Source organism: Cyprinus carpio, unplaced genomic scaffold (assembly GCF_018340385.1).
Source record: "Cyprinus carpio isolate SPL01 unplaced genomic scaffold, ASM1834038v1 S000006593, whole genome shotgun sequence".
Lineage (NCBI taxonomy): Eukaryota > Metazoa > Chordata > Actinopteri > Cypriniformes > Cyprinidae > Cyprinus > Cyprinus carpio.
The window spans coordinates 150,214-175,292 of NW_024879242.1; the positions used below are offsets into that span (position 1 = coordinate 150,214).

At 38.8% G+C, this 25,079-nt stretch overlaps 2 protein-coding genes across 4 annotated transcripts in view; both read right to left on the minus strand.

The window, feature by feature from the left end:
• Positions 1 to 25,079, minus strand: part of LOC109055588 (zinc finger protein 239-like) — a 309,104-nt gene that overhangs the window by 86,394 nt on the left and 197,631 nt on the right. The gene's annotated exons all lie outside the window — the stretch shown is intronic.
• The window catches only part of LOC122144122 (zinc finger protein 85-like), a 73,157-nt gene that overhangs the window by 18,084 nt on the left and 29,994 nt on the right, over positions 1 to 25,079 (minus strand). The window contains exon 1 of one of the 3 annotated variants that reach the window (XM_042754790.1): positions 8,129 to 8,465. The exons of 1 other annotated variant lie outside the window; for it this stretch is intronic. In XM_042754790.1, the coding sequence (XP_042610724.1) occupies positions 8,129 to 8,237 (109 nt within the window). In that variant the 5' untranslated portion in view covers positions 8,238 to 8,465. Of the gene's footprint in view, positions 1 to 4,634; positions 5,074 to 8,128; positions 8,466 to 25,079 lie in introns of those variants that run through there. One more of the 3 variants, XM_042754792.1, reaches the window with a different exon arrangement.

The following is a 25,079-nucleotide window of genomic DNA, read 5'->3' on the forward strand; positions in this document are numbered from 1 at the left end:
ATTCAAAAGCCGTGCGCTTCAGTGAAACATTAGAATCCCAAAAGCGCGTTCAGCACTGTAAGGGAAACAGGTCAATTTAGCTCAAAGGGAATCATTTAAGATTTTAAAGGGAATTTGAACAGAATCACTGTTTCACGGCTGATCACTGAAACGGCCAGCGATTCACTGAACGAGCCGTTTAACATCAAATCTGCGCTGGATATTAATATCCAAAGTATAGTGAAAACACTATTAATTAGCACAGTAACAAGATCGGCAGTTTAAGACATTAACTTGTGAGCACAAAAAACAAGATACTTCTCTTTTCAATATGAATAAGGCTTTATTAGATAAATCTAAGACATATAAACTAATCTAACACATAAGCACACGCTGTCACACATTCACACAAGTTGCAGGAAGATAGAAAGTTAGGAAAGAATGAGTTTAAGAGGATGAGAATGTGAAATCCCAAGTTTACAGCAATACGTGAAATTGCATAGACATGAACAACCATTAATCACTTAATTAACCCTCGCACTGAGTTCCTCAATGAGGTTAAATTTATATTAGATAACACCAGTACAGATGTGAGTCTGGAGGTTACTTGCGTTGCCTGTTTAACGGGGTTCCCTTTTGTTGTCGCTGAAAAGGGGGTTTCCCGAAGTTGCTGATTGGCTGGAAGTTCAGTAGTCGTTGAAGTGACATCTTGGGAAGCCCGTGGTTGGGCGTTGGCTGACGATGCAGAGTTGTGGGCTGGTTGAAGTATCAGACGGGCACTCGAGGTCAGACTCGGAGACACGGCGTTACAAAACTTAACTCAGAACACGAAACTCTCAGTAAAGTAAAAGAACAGAAGTAAAAGAACAGAAAGTAAAGTTTGACGAGACTAGGTGGTGTTTCTTCTCATCGTGGCTAAGTAGCAGCAGGCGTGCAGGCCGAAGCACGCTGGAACGGCGCTCGAAGAACGCTAAAAGTGATGACAAAGCATGACTAAAAGCTAAAGCTAAAAAGCAGGCTGAAAGCCGGCATGACTGATAGCAAAAGCTAAACGCAAGCTCAAAGCTAAAAGCATGACTAAAAGCTAAAGCTAAAAGCAAAATTTGATGGTGTCCTGAGTATTGAAACTGGCATTTTGGCCACACCTCAAATGTTGTCTTGACCAATTAGATATTGTCTTTTCTCGGGTGTTGTATTGTTTGTCCCACCCATTCATAAATCATATGTTATCTTATCAAGCACATGGTCCGAATTTTCCCGCTCTTGAAGGGTATAATTTGGACATGATTCCTATAACAAGAATATGATACATTTGACAAATAACTGATGGTCAGAAACGTTTCAAGCAAGAAGATTCGAACACACACATACTAAACATGAATATGATCCCTTAAGCTATTCAAGAGTTATTTAAAAAGACATACACAATAAGTGATTAGAAACATTATAATCAAATGTGTGGGTTCATGTATGATATGGAGTTAAGCAATGGACTGATATCCATTTAGAAGTCTTTTTTGAGTTCATTTTGGTGCATATATGCATTGGAAGGCATTCTCTGTGCCATTCTGGGGAGTAAGGATACGTCCTGTGAAGACCAGAGGGGTTAACAGGTCTCCTTAGGAATTTCAGTCTGGTTCTGCTAGGTGGGGGGGAAGTCAATCCAACGATCTTGTTTACTCTCATGGCTTTACATGTGAGGGTCAGACTGTCCATCTCTTCGATTACTTGCGCCAAATTAGACAATCTCTTCTTCGAACTGAAATTGTCAATAATTGTTCTAATGGTGTTAATGTTGAAAGCTGTTCTCTGAAAGAGTTGGTTGGTTATCAGACTGTGGTGCTGGGAGTTGATTTACAACATCCTGCCTTTCTGTGGAATTCGGCTCATGTTTCAACCAGGCTCCCAATCGAATCTTTAATTTGTCTGGTTCACGCTACAGCGCGGGGGCGTGGTCGCATTATAAGATAATGAAGGGAGACGTGAAAAATGGACATCGCCTTGTTTTCATATGGATTACTTTATCACAGAATATTTGTTTTCGGAAGCACTTGTTTAGTTTAAAAGTCGACATGTCAGGCTTTCTATAGATATCTCTCTCATGTCTCTGTGTTGAGTATTCACTGAGTTACAGTTCATTTTAATGACGCGTTTGTAACTGAAGATAAGCGCAGACAAAGGCTGCAGACAGCACTCCTTGTTTGTTATCTTTATTTTATAAATGCACAAAGTTTTGTTGTTATTATGTCTGTATACAAAAAAAAGTAGACCCTTTAAAGATTCGATTGATGTATTGATCTTATCTGTAAGATCAAAACTGAAAGTGTAATTTAAGTTCTTTTCGGGGTTATCAGGACAAAATGCTTCAAAACGCGTATACGCATTAATCGACTTCAGAGGGTTAACCTGCAACATGGGCTTTAAGGTTAAAAAACACACTATTTTCCACATACTGTACATTATTGTTGTGAAACGCGATTTTTACAAGGCTCATTGCTCTGAAAAGCAAGGTGTGCTGTGATTGGCCAGCTATCAAGCGCGTTGTGATTGGCCGAATGCCTCAAGCGTGTGATGGAAATGTTACACCTCTTAACATATTGTGATGCCTTGTCTGGCCGGAGCGACGAGACATAAACATAAAACCCATTATAAACACTTCTAGTCGTGTCTTCTTTTGGAAGCCAAACAAAGTAGTTTCACTTTCTCAACGAAACAGCGCCACACACCGTAGTGAGCGGAGGCCGGAGGCCCAGAGTGAGCCGCGGGCGGCTTGAGTGAGCAGAGCCGATTCTACGATGGAGCGTACCTTGTGCTTGCGGCAACCAAATGTGGCGACCCTGGGCTGGACTCCGCTTCGTCCACGGTGAAAGCTGATTCGCGATCCACAGTGCAAAGTTGATGTATTTCCTCAGCGACCAGCACGGATCAGCCCCAGGCATGACGAAGCTGATATCATCCTCTTTTGGAAGGCCAAACAAAGTAGTTTTGCTTTTACAGTGAAACACGCAGCGTCTATACGACATGGCGGCGGCAGCAACAACAATACTACAACGAGAATAAAATATATTTTTATTTATATTCTTTCTTTGCGTGAACATCTGGGCAGCGTTATGCAAATCTTCCCACATAGTGACGTAGAGATGTGTGGGGGCGTGTTAGAACGAGATGTTTTAGGGGGGTGTGGACTAGTCTTAATTTTTAGAAAGAATATCTCTTTAGATTTGAGACTTGAGTCTTTCCAACTTTACAGATCTTCTTTATTCACCAAGAGCTTGTAACACTCCAAATAGAAAGGAAAATTTGAAATCACATCATATGACCCCTTTAATATTAGTCTGGCGAGTAAACAAAAAAATTAACTAGCCAATGGCTAGCCAATGCACGATTACCATCTGTGTGTGATTACTGACTGAATGACCAGCTATCAGTGTGAATGCTGTCTATATGAACGGGCATAAGAGTGTGTCTACTGACTGTATGGCCGACCATTTGTATGATTACCATCTGTATGACCGAACATCAGCGTGTGATTACATACTGTAGACCAGCTATCAGTGTGAATGCTGCATGTCTGCCAATCCGAGTATGTACTTGACATACCAAGCTAATTTTTTTTTTCTTTTTATTATTCAAAAATTATTTTTATTGTATGTTTCTAGTGTTCAAATAAATCACTTATATGATGTCTAAGATTCAGTTTATTATTTTATAAATGAAAATATATATATATATGCAGTGATATGTATAATGCCTAAAATAGTTTGTAGAACCCTTACATTAGTAAGGGTTACATTTGGTGGCTATTTTTCCTCAAACGGGGACAGAAAAATGGCTGCAGGAACCATAGTATCATCTTCAAATTTAAAAAATAAACTCATGAGACATGTGACTTTCAACCCATTACTTTTTTTTTTGATTGCTCAAGGACTGATTTCATGTATTTGTATATGGAAAAAAAAAAACATTCAGTGTGGTACAGTTTTTTGCAAAGCACTTCAGTGTCTATTAGGGACGTGACGAGATCCGACTGGTCTCATAACTATGTCTATAACTTTTTATCTGTGCATTATCAACTCTTCTTTCCAAAGAGTTAAATTGTGTGTGTAGCACACTGTTGTCAGGAACTGTTACCATTTTAATCTAGGTAGGTAATTTTCAGCTGTGAGTCCCAAAATGGGGGGGTGCAGGTTAACAGGTTAAAGCGTTCGTTCACCCAGAAATGAAAGTCATTCCATGTTTTACACAGAGGCTGACTGATTGATCAGCTTGCCGATTAATCAGGCTGATTTTTGGCATTTTTTAATTAATCGGCATCGGCTGATTATGCTGCAAATCAGGCTGATTTATAGGCAGGTGCATCTGCAAGCAGCTAAGCATTGTCGTGGAACACCATACCGCACAGCACCATACTCTCCTTCTTAGGCTGCAGCCACACCTTGTCCACACACAGCTAGAATTGATGCCCTACTAGAATTTCATAAGTGCAACAAATCATTTGCATGTGAAAGTAGAAACAATTCCTTGAAAAGAACCAACCATCTTCAGAAAAGCTTAGATGTAATTTTCATTTAGTCTTTCCTGTAATGCCTTATACAGTAACGTTTGTGAGCGCAGTGCTTATTTGATTACAGCCATTACCGGGGAAACTGCTATACCTCCGACTCAAACAGCGCCTCCTGTTGGCAGAGAATGAATTTGCATTTGCAAGTCTGTGAGGAAACACTAGTGTCTATCAGCAAACATAAGCAAAAAGCTTCAGAACTGTTTTGAGCCATGTATTATTACTATGAATTAGGCTACTACAACTAATACTATTAAACCTACTGTCTTGTACCCTGCAATAAACATTTACTCAAACTCTCTTTTATAAGATGAAGGGGTAAAAAAGAAAAAGGAAATCGGCCAAAAAGATCGGCATCATATATCATCCATCGGCTGCCCTGAATTCTAAATATTGGCATCAGCCAGAGAAAAACCCATATCAGTCAGCCTCTAGATTTACTTACCCTCAAATCATCTAGGTGTATATGAATGAATGAATGAACTATGCATTTATATAGCGCTTTATTGTGTATTGTTGTACACCCAAAGCACATTACATGAAATACCGAGATTTATAAATATTAATTTGCGAGTGATGTTTTTGCTGAGGTCGCCACTGGCGACTACCCCTATGAAAGCTCAGGATTTAACCGCTAAAAAAGTTTTCTCAGGTGGATGATTTGCGTCATTCTAGCTCAGGGTGGATGATTTGCGTCATTCGCCCCCCGTCTGTGATAAAACGAACTCGGGCCGAAGGTTAATACACACAACTACACCGAGTGTGGACCTGCCGCGTGTACAGCAGCTTTCAGCCGAGATCGGCCCATAGAGAAAAAGCCGTCTGTCAGCCAGAAGTGTTTTGTAGAGTCGGCGCGGCTCTGGCCCATTATCTTCTCACCGATGCCGAGACTGAACCGACAGAGACGCATTTCCAGAATCAGCCCGAGTGTTATTGCTATCTGGGTATATATTTACATGTTATAACTTAAAAATTTGAATGTAATGCATTTTTTCCTAATTGTTTTGCGATCAAATCTTTTGTTATGTTCACGTATTAAACTGAGACAATGCGCATCAAAGTTTTAGTGGAAAAAGAAAGTTTCAGACAGTCCTCATCTCTGCCGCACATCAGTGCTGACGCACACAGTCTGATAAACGCAGCTCCGCTGTGCAGCGAGAGAGAAATGACGGAGACGGAAGAAGGGAAAGTGCAGAAAATTCAGCCTCTATTTCGTGCACAACTTGAACAAACTAGAACAGGTAAAGCTGTCAGCTGTGTGGATATTGGCAATATCGTTAACAATTCTCGTTTATAATAATTACTAATATGGCTTCTTCTAAACAAAATCTTGGTCTGTGTTCTTTTAATGCGTGAACTTCATTATTTGAAGTGCAACTGCCGTCCAGTAATCGCAAAAAGCTCTGTGCTTTGTCACTTTTTAATAAAAAGTACCAGCTTTAAAATTATTCCGAATTCATAACGAAATTCAAACAATACAGTTTTGGCGCTCTTTAATGGGGCAGGCGAGGTCGCTTTAGTGCCTCAGTTCAAGGGCAAGTGAACCCATTTAATCTTTCTCTTTACTAATATAGTACATAGTGAACATGAATTAACATCAAAAGGTAGGCTATTTTATAAGAGATCCTACAGTACAACTTACTGAAATGTCTCATGTAGGAGGAGCACAAGCTACACTCAGTGGCCAAGTGATGCTTATGCTCCATGATACTGGTACAGACTCTGTGTAATGAACAATTCTTTGTGACTGTAGATTTCAAGCTGGAAAAGACATTTAGTTCCCACTTTAAGTGAACCTTAGTTCCCAGGTCATCTACAAGATGGATTAAAATGCTGATAAAATCAAGAAAAGATGAGACATAAACACATGACAGTGTGATTGAAATGTTGAAATGTAAATAAATAAATAATAACAATCGTAAAATAAATAAAACACGTTTATTCTGTGGCACCTAAAAAAATTATTTGGCTCCTAAGTTTTTTTCTTATAGGAGCCAATGGCTCCTTACCCGATTTTTTTGTTTGGAGCCCTGCAGGAGCCCAAAACATTTTTATCTTACTTCCGCTGACTGTCATATGTGCAAGCCGTTCCGGAGGTTGGCGAAGGATGCATGCAACGCGCACAGGCCTCTGAGATATGATAGTCTCGTAAATTTGTTTACAGGAGCAAAGGAAGCAAAGTTTCATTACTTAAGCAAAGTGGTGGGAGGGAGTGAATGAACAGTGCTGTCTTCTACCGTCAATACCCATGGCTGAAGTGTTCTTGAGCAAGGCACTGAACCCCCAGTTGCTCCCCGGGCGCTGGATATATAGCTGCCCACTGCTCCGGGTGTGTGTTCATGGTGTGTTCACTTCTCACTGCTGTGTGTGTGTGCACTTGGATGGGTTAAATGCAGAGCACCAATTCTGAGTATGGGTTACCATACTTGGCAAATGTCACTACCTTCACTTCACTTTCAAAGGAAATCCAGTCTCTTCCTGGCTTATAACGAAATCCTCCAATATTTTTTCTTTACCAATCCTGGTTTTGTGCTTCTAATTAGTGACCCTCGTTTTGTTTTGGTGTCTCTTATCCACGCTTCCTCGTTCGTCACTAATCACCAGTGCGTGCTCTACGAGTCTGTCCTACGTCAACTGCCCGGAACGGCTTGCACGTTTGGCAGTCAGCAGAAGTGAGAAAAAAAAGTGTTGTTAACATTTCACATATGGATTCTTTTCTTACAAAAACAAATCGATTCACTACAGGAGGCCTTTATTCACCCCTCAGAGCCATGTGAGGCACTTTTTTTTACGGATGTGCACGATTTATTTGACTACTTTTGGACTGTTGCACAAAAACACCCGTCTACTCCCATTCTAATGATTAGAAGAGCCAGGATAAACTCCAACTGGATTTATCTGAATGAAATCAGTCATATATACTTAGGATGCTTTGAGAGTGAGTAAAACATGGGCTATTTTTTATTTTTGGGTGAACTAATCCTTTAATATCTTTCTTGCGCTGAACACAAAAGATGATGTTTTGAAGATTGTGGGAAACAAAACAGTAGCTGGTGCCCATTTGATAGTAGAAAAAAATACTATGCAAGTCTGTTCAACTGTCTGGTTATACACATTATTTAAAATAACATTTATCGTAACATAATATTGTTTTCTGTGAATGAGTGAACAGGATGATTTTCACATCATTTTTTGTAGCATAAACTCTAGTATACCACATCCAGTTCTCAAAAGTCTTCTGAACAAATGTTTTGTATGTGTATCATGGCCTTATTTCAGTGACTTAAAATTTCACTAACCATGCATAAACATTGTTTTCTCAAAAAACACAATCATGCAGGCTACATCCATGCTGCTCACATATTATTGTAGCACAGTTTGTGTTGATTGCAGTGTAATCAGACTTAAGCCATTATATATATATATATATATATATATATATATATATATATATATATAAACACAAATGTCAGGGCATGTCAAAACTTTTCAAGGGCCCCCAAAACAACCAGAAAAGTAAAACTTTGTAAGCCTAACGTAACGTTATCACAAACAGTCATTAAAGATGACTGTAGAATAAACACCAACCTCCTTGTTCCTCATGTTTTATTCTCAAAGATTCTGGTTCCTCGTGTTTTATTCTCCAGGTTTCTGGTTCAATCGTGTCCTCTTCTCTCTCCTCTTTAACAAACATCATCTTCACGGCAGCAGATCTCAGTTCAGATGATAATCCTCCAGATATCCCTGCTTGTTTCAAAACCTAGTCACAACTGTGAGGACGAGAATATTACAGGTATTTACAGACCTGACTCGAAAACTGTATTTTTTCTCTTAAAAGAAACGTTTCTAAGCTTTTTTATTAAGGCAGCATCCCGACATAACAACAACAGAGATCGTGGTGAAACGGATTTTCTTCTGAGGTTCAGTGGTGTTTGGCAAACGAATGTATGTGTTTTAGCGCCACCCGCTGGACTGGAGTGTGAACCCAGTTAACACGGGGCGTATTCCAAAATGCAGGTTATGTGACATACCCGGGTATGTTTGAGAATAAGCGAGCGGATAACCCCAGCTTTAGGTTCCAAAATCGGAGGTTACTTTTAGGGTATGTAAGTAACCATAGTAACTTGCTCTCTGAAGATAACCTTCACTTCAGCGCTATCAGCGCATGTGTGATCTACTGACGAGCCTTCAGTGGGCTTGACAGATAACATTATATAATATTACATAATATAGTATACATTATATAATATAACAATATGTTAAATAGCCTATTATATATATATATATATATATATATATATATATATATATATATATATATATGTGTGTGTGTGTGTGTGTGTGTGTGTGTGTTTGTGTTTGTATATGTTAATGATAATGCTTATAAGTAATAAATAAGGTAATATATATTTATTGGCATTTATAACAGTTATCTGTATAAATGATAAACCACTATGACAAGGTAATGTTTAACGTGTTGTTTCCACTGATCTATATATGCCCATGTTGATTAGAGTATTAAAAACTTGAAGGCTCCATTTCACAAACGGGGCTTATCTAAAGCCAGGAGTAGGCCTTAGTTAAATTAAGATATTTAAGCAACTTTTACAAAAATGCCTTAGAAGAAAACGTTACGGGTATGCATCTTGACACAGAACAATGACACTGACATATTTTAATATATGTCAGAGCAAGATATTTTCAGTTGAGACAGCTCAAACATGCATTTTAGTCTGGGACTAGCTTAAAGGGGTCATATGATGCGATTTCAAATTTTCCTTTCTCTTTGGGGTGTTACAAGCTCTTGGTGCATGAAGATCTGTAAAGTTGCAAAGACTAAAGTCTCAAATCCAAAGAGATATTCTTTATCAAAGTTAAGACCCTGCCACGCCCCCCTAAAATGGCTCGTTCTAACACGCCCCCACATCTCTACGTCACTATGTGGAAATATTTGCGTAATGCCGCCCACATGTTCACGCAAAGAAAGAAAACATGGTTTCAGTAACCACAGTTAGTGTTGAAGCAGTCATGTCAGGGAGATGCTGTGTGTTTCTAGGCGAACGCAAAAGCACTTTATTTGGCCTTCTGAAAGTAGATGCATTTAGGAATCTTTAAGATCACTTACAATAGAACAGCAACGCATTTTATGGATGACTGTTTCGTGAACCTAGGAAAGGAGGTAATACTGACTTTGCTACCACAGTCTGGTGCTTCTGAAGCAGCTACTGTAAGTATGTTTTGTTATTAGTTTAAGTATTTGCTGTTGACTGTTCAAATGCAGAGTTTTGCACGTCGTGTGTGTGTGTATGTGTGTGCGCGCGCATGTGTGAGAGAGAGAGAGAGAGAGAGAGAGAGAGAGACAGGGTCATACAGTGGATTCAGCTGTCTTAATGGCTTGTGTACTGCAAATACATACGAGCTTCATCACTGTGTCTGTCACTCGACTCTGTTTCCCTTTCGGGCTTGAACTGATGGTAAAACTAAGGACATTATTAACTTTCATTACATTTATTTTGAAAGTTGAAGCTCGCGATTATGGAAAGGGGCGTTACATTTCCGACGAGTGCTTGCGATGTTCGGCCAATCACAATGCACTGGGTCAGTTGGCCAATCAGAGCAGACTGCGCTTGTCAGAAGGAGGGACTTTGTAGAAAACAAGTGTTTGAGAGAGGCGGGGCATAGAGGACCTACAATAATGTACAGGATTTGAAAAATAATGTGTTTTTTGAACATTAAAGCATGTCAACCTATTTTGTTACACCAAATACACAAAATTATGGTCTTTAAAAAAGCATCATATGAACCCTTTAATCAATTTACAGCCCTAAGTTAAAATGACAAAAATTAAATGTAGGCTTACGCTGGTAACTCATCAGTGGACTTTCCTTGTCAATAGGCTATATTTTGTTCACACTTTTCTCATTCTCAGTAATTCAAGTTTTTATATGAATGAACCTCTGAAGGGAACCAATTGTCTTCAGAAAAGTTTCAATCGCATTTTCATTTTACCTGATAAAGTACCATTTATGAGCTGAGCACTGCTTTGTTTACAGCCGTTACCGGGGAAACCACTATATTCCAAAAGCACCTCCCACTGGCAGAGAATGAATGTGCATTTTCAATAATCCAGTCTGCAGTTTTTGTTCAGACCAATGCGAAAATTCACCCACATAAATCCGTTTTGAATAATATAATAATTTATACTTCTGACTCATCCATTTTCTTAAAAAAAAATGGTTTAATAGTTCAATTGTGAGGTTTATCAATTTATTTAGTTTTTTGTTAAAATTTGTATCGCAATAGTAAATCAATTGCTATTTCGTGGTCTACAACATGAATTAATCAAAGTGTCTGCTAAATGAATGAATGTAAATGAAAGAATCCCATTATAACATGTACATAAAAAATGTAGAAACATTGGACACAACAATGTGGCAGCATATGCAGCAGCAAGCAGCACGACAAAAAAGCAACCTCAAGGTTGATCTAGGTACAGTAAATGTGTGCAAATGTATAGGGCCCCATTTCTATATTTGGCTGGGGCCCCCAATTCACAAAATCCGCCCCTGCTTGCATGTAAAATTAGAGAATCAAAGCGCAGCTCCTTTCAGCTGCTCGCTGAACAGAGCAGACACAGAAAGAGAGTTGTGCGTATGCGCTGGGAAAGAGAGACCTCGTGCTCGTGGGGCAGTCAGCTTCAGTTGCATTATATTTTCATTTAGTTACAAGCAGGATACACAAGAAGCACGTTCAACTCGGACACGCAGATGGTTTTTGTAGTAATAAACACCGTAAACAGCAACCGTTCACATGTCCACGCTTAATGCGCATCTCGTATATGACAAGCATTTTAGGGGGCCCTTGGCTTTTGGGGGCCCAAGGCAGTCGCCTACCTTTGCCTAATGGGTACGTCCACCCCTGAGTGAGTCCTTGCGATTGAACCAAATCATTTAAACTGAACCAAATCATATATCAGTTGTTAACTGTTGTAAAAAAAAAAAATCTATATGTAATCATGCTGAATTTTGGAGAAAAAAACGGTATTCTTTGTGTGATATTTGTAATATTCACGTAAGCACTGAATATTTGCGACACTAATTTACGGTACCACGTCAGTTTGTTTGGTACTCACTTGTTTGTCTCCTTATTTGAAACTGCACGCACTGTGCAATAAAAGAATCAAACAAAGAACAAGACATGGTGTCAGAAGAAAAGTAAAAAAAAAATGGAATTTACAGGAGTACCATCGTCACATATGAACTGGGAATTGTCTAACTTACCGGATGCATGGCGTAAGTTCAGACAGCATTGCAGAGCTCATGTTTGCGGGGCCATTGAAAAAAAAAGACGAAGACGAAAAGTGCAGTTATTTCTCCTGTGGATAGGAGAAATGAGAAATGCCCTGCTAAAGGTAAACAATGTGGCAAATGCAGGAAACACAATCACTTTGAGAAAGTATGTAGTTCTGCTTACAAAAGGAATGTTCATGCAGTGAGCAAAGAGAATCCTCATGAGGAGTTTTTCATGAATTCAGTCTTGCAAAAGCCAGGTGACACGGAACAAGCATTTGCAGACATACTGCTGGGAAAAGAAGAAACTAAAGTTAGTTTCAAGTTGGACACCGGAGCACAGGTAAATGTCATTCCACTGCACACATTTAATAGACTAAAACTCAGTGCAAGCTCACACTGACTAGGCACAGTCTCACTGGATATGGTGATCAAATACTCACAGTAAAAGGGACTTGTGCGTTGCCGTGCAGATACAAGGACAGAAAAACAGTGATGAACTTTTACGTAGTCAGCATGCAAGCACTGCCTATATTAGGTCTCAAAGCATGCCTGGACCTGGATTTAATTAAACTAGTGCTCTCAGTAAATGCACTTAAAGAGGACAAATCCATCCTGGAGGAATACGCTGATGTCTTCGATGGCATTGGATTATTTCCAGGGGAGTGCACAATTAATTTAAAACCCGATTCAACTCCAGTTGTTTATCCTCCAAGAAGGGTACCTCTGGCCGTACGTGGCAGACTGAAAGAAGAGCTGCAAAATATGGAGAAACAAGGAGTCATAGCAAGGGTAACAGAGCCCAACGACTGGGTAAATGCACTTGTAGTCGTGGAAAAACTGAGAACCTGCAAACTCAGAATATGCTTAGATCCCCGCGACCTCAATAAAGCGATCAAGCGTCCACACTGCTCCTTACCAACAATAGAAGACATCACACCCAAGCTTACAGGTGCAAAGTACAGTACTTCAGTGTTTTAGATGCCCATTCAGGGTACTGGGGAATATAACCAACAGAGGAATCGTCCAAGCTGACAACATTCAACACTATTTGGACGTTACAGATTCCTGCGTCTTCCATTTGGCATCATTTTGGCTCAGGATGAATTTCAACGCAAAATTGATGAGACATACGAAGGTCTAAATGGTGTTGTCGCGATCGTCGATGATATTCTGGTTTACAGATGAACCAAAAAGGAGCATGATGACAACTTGCACGCGATGTTGCAGAGGTTGCGTGAGAAAGGCGTGAAACTCAACCCTGAGAAAAGCATTGTGAGTGCCACTGAAGTTCGCTATTTTGGTCAATGCTTATCCACTGACGGAATCAAGCCAGACCCTGAAAAGGTCTCAGGGATCAAAAACATGGAGCTAACAAAGATCAAAGCCGAACTCAAAACAGTCCTGGGAATGGTAAATTATCTGTCCAAGTTTGCACCCTGCTTATCGGATATTAATGCACCACTTCGTCAGCTGCTCAAACAGTCCAGCAAGTTCATATGAGATTCCCAGCATGATGATGCACTCCAAAAAATGAAAGACTTCATTATTAAGGAACCTGGACCAGTACTTGCGTACTATGACCCCCCAAAAGAACTGCACCTTAAGGTGGATGCATCAAAAATATGGCCTTGGGGCAGTCCTGCTTCAGGACGGAAAGCCGCTCAGCTATGACTCATGGTCACTGACTGAATGCGAAGTTAGCTACGCTCAAATAGAGAAGGAGCTCTATGCGGTCTTATTCGGCTTCAAGCACTTTCATCAGTATGTGTATGGCCGTGAAGTCATACTGGAGTCTGATCACAAGCTACTTGAATCAGTGATGAAAAAACCTATAGCTGCAGCTCTGCCATGACTTCAAAGATTGATTCTTTAACTCCAGAAATATGAAATCACCATCACACACTGGCCAGGAAAGGAGATTCCAGTGGCGGACACCCTCTCTAGAAAGTCTATAGAGACCAAGCACGACAATCTCAGCGAAGGAATGGCCATGCAGGTTTACATGGTATACAAAAGCTTACCAGTCAGTGACGCAAAGCTGCAACAAATCCATGCTGAGACCGAATCAGACAGTCAGCTCGTCCAACTCAGACAGGTGATTCTGGATAGATGGCCTGGAGAGAGGAAGAAATGCCCTGCAGACATCAGTGATTTCTGGAACTTCCAAGACAAACTCTCATTGACCAATGGAATCATTCTCAAAGGTGAGAAAATAGTCATACCCACCTCACTCAGAAAAGATATGTTCACATGCATTCATGTCGGTCACATGGGCATAGAGAAGTCGAAGCAAAGAGCACGAAATGTGTGATTCTGGCCAGGAATGAGTAAACAAATAGAACGCATGGTTGAAAGATGCAATACTTGCCTGGAGCAACGTTGTTCAAACACTAAGGAGCCCATGATCCCTCACAAAATACCAACCAGACCATGGCAGGTGGTAGCTTCAGACCTCTTTACCTGGAACCACGAAGAATACATGGTTACAGTAGACTACTATAGCTGTTTCTTCGAATTGGACAAACTCAGCACCACCACGGCTGCCGTTGTGATCAGCAAACTCAAAGTCATTTTCATGAGACATGGCATCCCAGAGAAATTTGTCTCCGACAATGGTCCACAATATCGAGGCAAGGAGTTTGAAGACTTTGCAAAGACATGGGGTTTTGCGCACATCAACTCTAGCCCCCATTAGCCACAGAGCAACAGTTTGGCTGAGAAGACTGTGCAGATCGCAAAATCGATCCTGACAAAAGCAAAGATGGACAGGAAAGATCCCTATCTCAGCCTTTTAGACTATAGGAATACACCTGTTGACAACTTCAAGTCGCCTTCACACTGCAGACTGGGATCCATACTGCCAACCACTAACAAGCATATTCTATATTCTCACATCCCAGACTGTAAGCTTTTGCACTGGCTCCTCGCTACACATTTTGCACAATGTTCAGGAATGTACAATTTAAGTTTCACCTGTGAACATTTGCACTCCCCTACTTTACATATTCTGCACAAATGTAGAGTTAATGTTCATGTTTTTTTAGTATTTTATATATATTGTATATATGTATGTATGTATGTATATTTCTGCTCTTAATGTACAGATTTTACTTGTCTTATTTTTTAAAATTGTTTATCTCATTGTTCTATTATTTATTCTTGTTTTTCTTTTGTCTTTGTCAAGCACCAATTTACCTAGACAAATTCCTCGTACATGTATACATACATTAAATAAAATTTAATCACATTAAAAATAATTTATTTTAACCCTCTATGGTACCCATTATGTTCTAACCATGAAATATTTTTTTAAATAAGATTTTATTACATGAAATAGCTTCAATTATACAAATCCCCAAAAAAAAATGTACAAAAATTTTTTGGGGGGGTATTTAGGAAAACGTTGCCATATGGCAACAGTGTACCACAATGGAAAATGACCAAAAAAGTAGTTTTTCTATTAAACTATGATTATCTTTTCTATTTAAATTGACATTTCTTTTAGATATTGATAGATTTTTATACTTGGAAACTCATGCAAACCAAAAAGTAAGCAGGTTCCTATCATTTAACCTTCAAAATAGTACTTAAAAGTATTATAATAATGCTTACAAACGGACAAAAAAATTCGCTTTTGTACCATATATGCATATCAAATTCATCAACTTTTTATTGTTTTACATCCACAAAGATTCCAACAACAAAAACAAGTCTTTTTGAAAGTATTTTATACAAGTTAAGTAAATGTATGGTAGCATGGAACATGCACTAATACCATGTAGAACTTTGAAACATAAAATTCAGGTATTACGATAGGGGGCTCCCTGAAGTAAAGTGAAAAGTGAAAGTTGTGACATTTGCCAAGTACGGTAACCCATACTTGGAATTGGTGTTCTGCATTTAACTCATCCAAGTGCACACACACAGCAGTGAGAAGTGAACACACCGTGAACACACACCCGTAGCAGTGGGCAGCTATATATCCAGCCCCCAGGGAGCAACTGGGGGTTCAGTGCCTTGCTCAAGGGCACTTCAGCCATGGGTATTGAGGGTGGAAGAGAGCGCTGTTCATTCACTCCCTCCCACCTACAACTCCTACCAGCACCGAGACTCAAACCGGTGACCTTTGGGTAACTAGTCCAACACTCTGACTTTTAGGCCACAGCTGCCCCTCAGTGTGGGTTTTCCCAGTCCATCACTGTGCACATGTCTCAGTCCAACTCAAGTCACATTTAATGAAATCCCATGAAACTGCAAAAAGCAGTTCCTTTCAGCTGTGATGCAAAGGTGCAAGTCACATTTGCTGCACTTCATGGGGACGATCCCCCTTCAGCCAGGGTATTTGCACTTCCCTTTATTCTCCATGACAGGCCAACTCTGCACTCTTCCTATTGCCCTTTCCATAAAATATAGCTGTATTCATTTTCTGAAATGAAGACATAATTTTGTTATTTATACATAAATACAACTATACTACAATAAACACTTCAAATCATTAAATAACTGTGATAATTTTATTGATGCTACTATCTATAAAAAATCCCAATGGGGAAATACATTACTGCAATTCCACTTCCACACACCTATTTTTCCATAGTGGTACAGAGTTGCCATATGGCAACCTTGATATTTTCTTAATTTACAGTAAAACTATGTTAGACAAAATTGATTTATGAATGAAAATATCTAATTTACTTACCAAAGATGTTGCAAAAAAATCCCCCTTGAGAAAAGATGTTTAGAAATTAGGTTAATAGAGCAATTTCTGGAGCACTTCAACAGGTGTCTTCTGTGTGAGGGTGACAGTGGGAAAAGGAGTTTTGGGAGGACATTCAGTTGTCATGTGACTTAAAAACAGCACATCATTGGCTACCTTAAGGCCTACCCTTTTAATTCCCATAATGTGATATATCGTATATTCAGAATAACAAGGAAATGAGTAAAAATTAATTGTTGCCATATGGCAACTCCGTACCATATTATATATTTATTTATTACATTTTATATTATCATCTCACACATGGATCGTCATTTTCTGTAATGTCTAAATTCTAAATCAAAATACATATCTGATAAGACTTAACATATAATTAGCATCAAACAAACAATATAATTCATATTCTCAATGATTAAAGATTAAACGGAAAAAAAAGTGATTGCACAACCATCAATTATGTACTAAACATGTAAACGACCATTGAACAAAAGAAGAAGAAAGAAACTGTATGGATTTTTCTTAGCATCCATTATCATAGTGACTTGTCGATTCGTCGCTCTTTTGAGAATGTCCTGAGCCTTAACCAGGAACATACTCTGACTTCAATGAACTTACTCCCGGATGGACGTTTTTGGAACCAAATACCTCGAGTAAGCAAGGTTTGGGGTTAATCAACCGAAAGTTCAGGGTTTAGCTGACGTTAAGTTAACCGTGCTTTCTGGAATAGTATACCCCAGACCATATTCGTTGCAGCGACGTACCAAATAACGTTCTAGCTTAGTGATTCCCATATTCGTCATGGTGACGTTATTTGGTTAAACGTGGTGAAAACGTCCTAACGACCAGGGCCCAGTTCCCCAAAACGTTCTTATCGCTAAGTAGTTCTTAACCTATTCCTTAACCTCTCTCTTAATTCCGACACAGTCGTACACTAAGTATATCTTCTGTAAGTCACACTTTCGTAAGGTTGGTCTGGACCATTCGTAAGCTCTCTCTTAGCGTTGTTTGAGCTCAAGATGCTAGTCGCCGCCACTTTGCAGCAGTCTTTAGAAATCAGCGCAGCGCAGCACAGCGCAGTGCAGCGCAGTACAAGTCCAACTATGGTATGTTGACAATGTTGTGGCTCAAAATTTATTTTATGTTATGGACATTTTAAGACTAATAATAAAATATGTTCGCAATGGATACAGGCCCAGGGGCGTGTCTAGAGCATTTTAAATGGATTGGCCAGTCTGGGGCACTGGCTCAAAAGAAGTTGGCGGGGGGGACATCTGCATATTTATGTCGGATTCACTCTCGAAGTAGCAGTGATTGACACAATGATGACCAAAGCAATAGACGGGAGAAAATATGTGAAAATGGGCATTAAGACTAGAGCACCCTCACTAATTTTAGAAGCACCATCAGTGATTATTTCTGGAACCTGGTTAATACGCTTTTATTGCAAAACTATATACAAAAACAACAAAATACAAATTCACTTAATAAAACAATTGAATAAATGCATATTTATAAGTTAAGCACTTAACTAAAATAAGAAGGCTATTAATAAAATAAATAACTAAGGCTGACTATAATCAGGTTGCTTCCATTTAATGAGATAAGCCTACGCCTCATCTGAATTAGAAAAAATGCGCTTCTAGTCTTCAGTGATGCAAGAACGTTTGAGTATACACGTAATCTTGGCACCTTGGCACCTTGGCACCTGGGGTGGCCAGCCAAATTTCAGGGGGGGCCGGTGCCACCCCTGGCCACCACGTAGACGCGCCTCTGTACAGGCCTATTTATGAAGTTGACTTTATTTGGTATCAGAACTAATATGGTGGTAATTAGCCTAGGTTATTTCGTAATGACATTAAAGCGTTTAAATTGGCAATCACTTTTGATAATTAAAATCTGGCAAACAATTTGGATCTAAATGGCTAAGATCTATAAATGGGTAAGCATGGTGGTGTCCAGTAAGCGACCAACTATGGCAGCAATTCAACGTGTCCTTGTATTGAATCAAAGACGGCGCCGGCCGCGGAGCCGTTTAGTCCATGTCAATTTTTTTTATTCGGCAAAACTTAAGCCCTTTTGACATTTTGCCTGACGTGCTATATTAAAAAAAATCGCCTCCCAAGACAACTCATTATGGAGCTGCTGGACCTTCTCAGACCTGCGCTTGAAAGGCTAACGCGGCGGAATTTTGCTTTAAGCCCTGAAGTCCAGCTGCTTGCAGCGCTAAGATTTTTTACTACAGGGAGCTTCATCGAGGTCGTGGGAGAGGGCTACGGCCTAAGCAAGACCTCGGTGTGGAGGTGCGTCCACACTGTCACCAACGCCCTTCTGCGCCATATGGGGAAATCTGATTGTAAAGTACCTTACCATTAATATAAAAGTGTATTACATAGAAGTTAATTACATATTACATAGAAGTCGTTAAACCCATGTCAAGAAGCGGCACAAGTGGCACAACGGGATAAGGAGGGTGGATGATTAGCGAGGGATAACCGGTTCGTCTACCCGTCACATCATATCGTGTGAACATATTACTGACAATTTGATAATTTAATTAATAGTCTATATGTTACGGATAACTTAAACTATGTTAAAATAAATGTTACTGGAATAATTTGAGGAATGTTTCATTTGCATAGAACGTGTTGTCTTTCTTAACACCGTAATACACCTTCGCGTGAAGTTGAAAATCGATTCCTGAGCAAACGATGCCAACTAATTCAGCACCTTCACTTGGGACAGTGCCTTTGTAACGTCGGACATAAGAGGCAGCGTGTTAAGAAGCTTCCTAAGGGACACTTCGGGGAACACACTTAGGAACATAAACAACTTTGGTAAGATATATCTTTCGAGTCTTCTTAGCGCGCTAAGAGTGAGCGTTATCGGGGAACCGGGCCCATACTGGTACGTTGTGAGGACGAGACAGTACTGGATCATACTGGTCGCAGCAACGTACCAAGTATGTCCTAACAACAAAAAAACCACTTCCACCTTTATTTTTAATATTTACACCTCACCTTTAGTCCGCGTCCTGATGTGCTCCGATCATTACCTTGAAATACATATAGTACTAATAAACTCAAAACCTTCTCATGGTGCAAAAAAGAAACCTTATAAAATCTAATAGTAATCTAATTATAGGGGATTTATAGTTAATACATTCATTACATACTGTAGCCTTAATACATTCCACAAAAACAAAAAAACATTAAATTCTAATAGAAAATAGACAAAAACACACTGCGTTCATTCATGAATCAACATTTATTCAGTGCTACTTTCTACAAATACTAAACCAAAACATTTTGAACATTACACCCATTTTTTAGCTTTGTTCTTGACATGTAAACATCATAATGCGATTAATTCCTTGCTCTGATTATTGGAAATTTGTGTGCATGGAAACAGTTGTGCCACTTAATATTTCTGTGTAAATCGTGAATTTTTTCTTCATGATTATTTTATGAATACAAAGTTCAAATATTAAAAAAAAGGTTGAAAAATTAGAAGTCTTTTCTACCACTCCAACCTTTTGAACTGTAAGTGCAGACAAAAATATTGGGCAGCACATCTGTTTTCAACATTGATAATAATCAGAAATATTTCTCGAGCAGCAAATCAACATATTAGAATGATTTCTGAAGGATCATGTGACACTGAAGACTGGAGTAATGATGCTGAAAATTCAGTTTTGATCACAGGAATAAATTAAACTTTAAAATATATTTCAAACTTTTGACCAACTGTGTACATTGCTACATTTAAATGAAAACACAACTTGTAATAAACAATGCACACATTCTCCAAGAGCTTAAATTCTTATGACTACTTCCCTCACTGCGGTCTTCTTCAGTCGTTCCTAGACTTCCTCATTTTTCATCTTTCCCTTGAATCTACACAAACATAAACAAATAAAAATAATTTAACAAATAATTTTGTAGACAATTTGGATAAGTCACCTGAGACTTTAATTTTTTTGATGGTGGTGGCCACAAACTGTGAATCTTCCTTTTGAAATCTTAAGTGGTTCTCCAACTTCTAAAGGAAAGGCAGATTCTAGGGCCATTTTCACAGAGAATTATATCTTACTACTAGGTGTCCTAGCTAGGAGATTTAGCTTAAAACCTATTAACAAAACTCTTAAGGGTCTACAGTTATTAAAAAGAGGGTTGATTCATTGCAATGACCTTTTTCTTTGTTAAATTTACACACTAAGCATGCGTTGGAGCTCTTAATATTGAACTCTCGAAGTGCACCAGATAGAGGAATTTAACTTTAAAATGTACGTAATTTCTTACACGAGACCCCAGATCCCCCAGACAGAACAAGGTCAACCCTCCATAGTATCAAAAAAAAAAATAATAATAATAAAAAAGATTCCTGTGGGAAATACAGCAAAGTGATGTGGTTGTGTAAGATTTAGGAATAGGGAGAGCCTTTACAATGGTCAAATTTAGGCCAACTCCAATATTTCTTAAACATTTAAAAACAACTCGTAGCTCGGGAGGTGCTCATAAATGCAGTGGTTTACAATTGTGGTCCTGGGGACCCATATTACTGCACACTTTGTATGATTCTCTTGTTAAGCATACTTGATTCAGATAATCAGCTCCTTAGGAAAGAGCTCCATGAACTAAACTAAGCTTGTCTCAGTAAAGAGAGATGTATAAAATGTGCAGTGCTGTGGGTGCCCAGGCCCAGAATTGAAAATCACAAGGTACTCTGCTCAGCTCGTAATTTTTCTAATACCACAACCATATCAACATCAACTAGGGGTGTGATTTTTGATAGTGGACTATAAAAATGTCTCCACGATCTGTCTTTGAAGAAATATCGTAGTATCGTGCTACAGTGCACATTCTATCAGCTGCAGTTCTGGCGCCTCCGCCGCAATATAATGTACAATGTGACATACATTCACATCAATTGTTAACTCTGCAGTAGAGTTACATTCGTAATCACATAAGTACATTTGCATGTGCTTAAAAGCCTTGCTGGTTAAAAATTTCATTCACATGCTGTTCAGACATTGAACTTGAAGTGTGTGCACACTTTCAAACAGCTCGACTACTAAACTAAGTTATATTTTGCACTAATACTGTCAAAATACACAAGGTTTACATATAACCACAGTTGGTTATGTCTAAAATGAAAGTAAACAGTTGAGAAAGATGAGTGCCTGAATGTTAGACATGTACAGGTCTTAAAGGGACAGTACTAAACATGCTGCTATTGATATTTGATATTTCAAAAAAAAAAAAAAAAAATCATGATATATTTTTGCCATTCAAATCTGATCCAAATCCGTTATTGTGCGTACACTATTCTGTGTAATTTTTAAGCCCCACGAAACGCACAAAAACATAAAGCACCATAACATTTTGTGCACCATATTCCAAATGTTCTGACAACCTGATCTCAAAGAAATGAGTGAAATGAACACAGTTTAAACTCATGTATTTGTCCATGTGTTGTGAAGACAACAATTAACAATGTGTTGTTGCAGTGGTTAAAATTTTATTCAAAGTGCAAAGTAAATGTCAGAAGTGTAACTAAGGGGAGTTACCGGAATCAGGGATGGACTAGAATAAAAAAGTGGACCTGGAGTCTTTCCAGAGGATTTCACTGCTCAGTGCGACTTAATGTCAATGACCGTTCATACCTGATATAATTAATGCATAATTAAATAGAAAGATATAGACAGAATATCCTGTAACACTATGGTGCCATACTTTTGTATGACTTTGCCATTTTAGAAGACACTGAAATCATCATGAGATAACTGAGGGTAATTGTTACTTTAGTTATGTGTGACATTGAGAAGATAGAGCAGTGGATATTATGAGAAGCATTTTATGCAACAGGACAGAAGAAGACCACTGTTTCCATTATTTGTAGGCCTAAATAAAAATAGATTTGTGTATGTACTTGTTTGTGTCAGGTGAATGTGGTACAAATCTGATATTTGTACAGTAAGGATTGATTTGTATTGTACGTAGTGGTTGTGATTGATTAATATTTAATTAATAATTACAATTACTCTGTTCTAACAATTAAGAAATTCTCTTTTACTACAAAGGCTAATCTAATAATCTTTAGCTTTTTCCTGTTTTACAGCTTTATTGCAACACTTTTTGACTTCACCAAAACACACATATACACACACACACACAAATCAAAACAACGGCACTTTTAAGAGCCACTCTCTCTCTCTTTCTCACTTGTCTCTTTCGATCACTCTCTTTCTCTGTTTCTTCATTTTGTGTGTTTTTTTTTTTTTTTTTATATTGTGTCTGTATTGTTTCTATTTGTATGTGATGTCCCTCAATTATGACGTGAGGGCCTTTGATGATCCCAGTGATGCCAGGATCCACATGGCAGCATTAATTAGTGATGCTTATCTCCATGATGCCAGGGTAAGGCTTGTCATGAGAAGCAAATACCTAAGTCTGAAAATACTAATTGCTATTGCTGTTTATAGATGTGATGAAAAGGGTTAGTAAGACCCTTTTATGCAACTACTGAATAATGCTCAGTTATAAGTGCTGCTGGTATAAGTGCTCTGCAAATATATAGGCTGCTATGGCCATGAAAAACTCTGCCTTTCCTCAAAGAAAAACGAGAAAAAGCAGGAAGAGATCCCTCACTAATCCACTGGTCATGGGCAGGCATGAGATACTTTGGGAAACACACTGCCCTAGATCAGGTTTGTTCTTTACTAAAACATGATTACTGTATCTAAGAATAAAGATAATTCGTTAAATAGTGTTTTGGTGGTTACACGTATTATAAAAAGAGAGTCAGATACCACTTTGACAAAATGGTGTTGCAATGTTTGTGAAAAATTTTCTCACTAATATATAAGATAGTTTAAGAGCATGCGACTGATAATCCTTACTTGTGTTGTGTTTTAATACCTTTTGCTTAGTTTCCCTGCCTCCCGTCCTTATGGAATATTTTCATTTTGAAATAAACTGGTTTCATGTTATATTGATGAAAGGGTTAAGTAAAATGACTGTCTCTGCAAGTGCTTCTCAATCCAGAAGAAGGGATCCTGTGCATGAGGTAGGCCTTCAAATAGAAGATCAAGATTTGGCAAGTCTTGGTGAGGATACTGAGTGTTACAGTAATAAAACTACACTAAAGTTTTTCCAATTCCCACCATTTATTCAATCATAATCAAGCATTATGTTTTGTCAGTTCCATTACAGACTCACAGTATAACTGATATATACTTGTGTGTGATCATAATCATGAGTATAGACCTTTTAAGGACAAGTGAATGTATACAGGTGCTGGTCATATAATTAGAATATCATCAAAAAGTTGATTTATTTCACTAATTCCATTCAAAAAGTGAAACTTGTATATTATATTCATTTATTACACACAGACTGATATATTTCAAATGTTTATTTCTTTTAATTTTGATGATTATAACTGACAATTAAGGAAAATCCCTAATTCAGTATCTCAGAAAATTAGAATATTGTGAAAAGGTTTAATATTGAAGACACCTGGTGCCACACTCTAATCAGCTAATTAACTCAAAACACCTGCAAAGGCCTTTAAAGGAAGATTGCTGACTTGAAAGTTGTCCAAAAGACGACCATTGACACCTTGCACAAGGAGGGCAAGACACAAAAGGTCATTGCAAAAGAGGCTGGCTGTTCACAGAGCTCTGTGTCCAAGCACATTAATAGAGAGGTGAAGGGAAGGAAAAGATGTGGTAGAAAAAAGTGAACAAGCAATAGGGATAACCACACCCTGGAGAGAATTGTGAAACAAAACCCATTCAAAAATGTGGGGGAGATGTGGGGGAGATTCACAAAGTGTGGACTGCAGTGCTTCAAGAACCACTACGCACAGATTTATGCAAGACATGGGTTTCAGCTGTCGCATTCCTTGTGTCAAGCCACTCTTGAACAAAAGACAGCGTCAGAAGCATCTCGCCTGGGCTAAAGACAAAAAGGACTGGACTGCTGCTGAGTGGTCCAAAGTTATGTTCTCTGATGAAAGTAAATTTTGCATTTCCTTTGGAAATCAGGGTCCCAGAGTCTGGAGGAAGAGAGGAGAGGCACACAATCCACGTTGCTTGAGGTCCAGTGTAAAGTTTCCACAGTCAGTGATGGTTTGGGGTGACATGTCATCTGCTGGTGTTGGTCCACTGTGTTTTCTGAGGTCCAAGGTCAACGCAGCCGTATACCAGGAAGTTTTAGAGCACTTCATGCTTCCTGCTGCTGACCAACTTTATCGAGATGCAGATTTCATTTTCCAAACAGGACTTGGCACCTGCACACAGTGCCAAAGCTACCAGTACCTGGTTTAAGGACCATGGTATCCCTGTTCTTAATTGGCCAGCTAACTCGCCTGACCTTAACCCCAGAGAAAATCTATGGGGTATTGTGAAGAGGAAGATGCGATATGCCAGACCCAAGAATGCAGAAGAGCTGAAGTCAAGTCAAGTCAAGTCATCTTTATTTATATAGCGCTTTAAACAAAAAAGATTGCGTCAAAGCAACTGAACAAC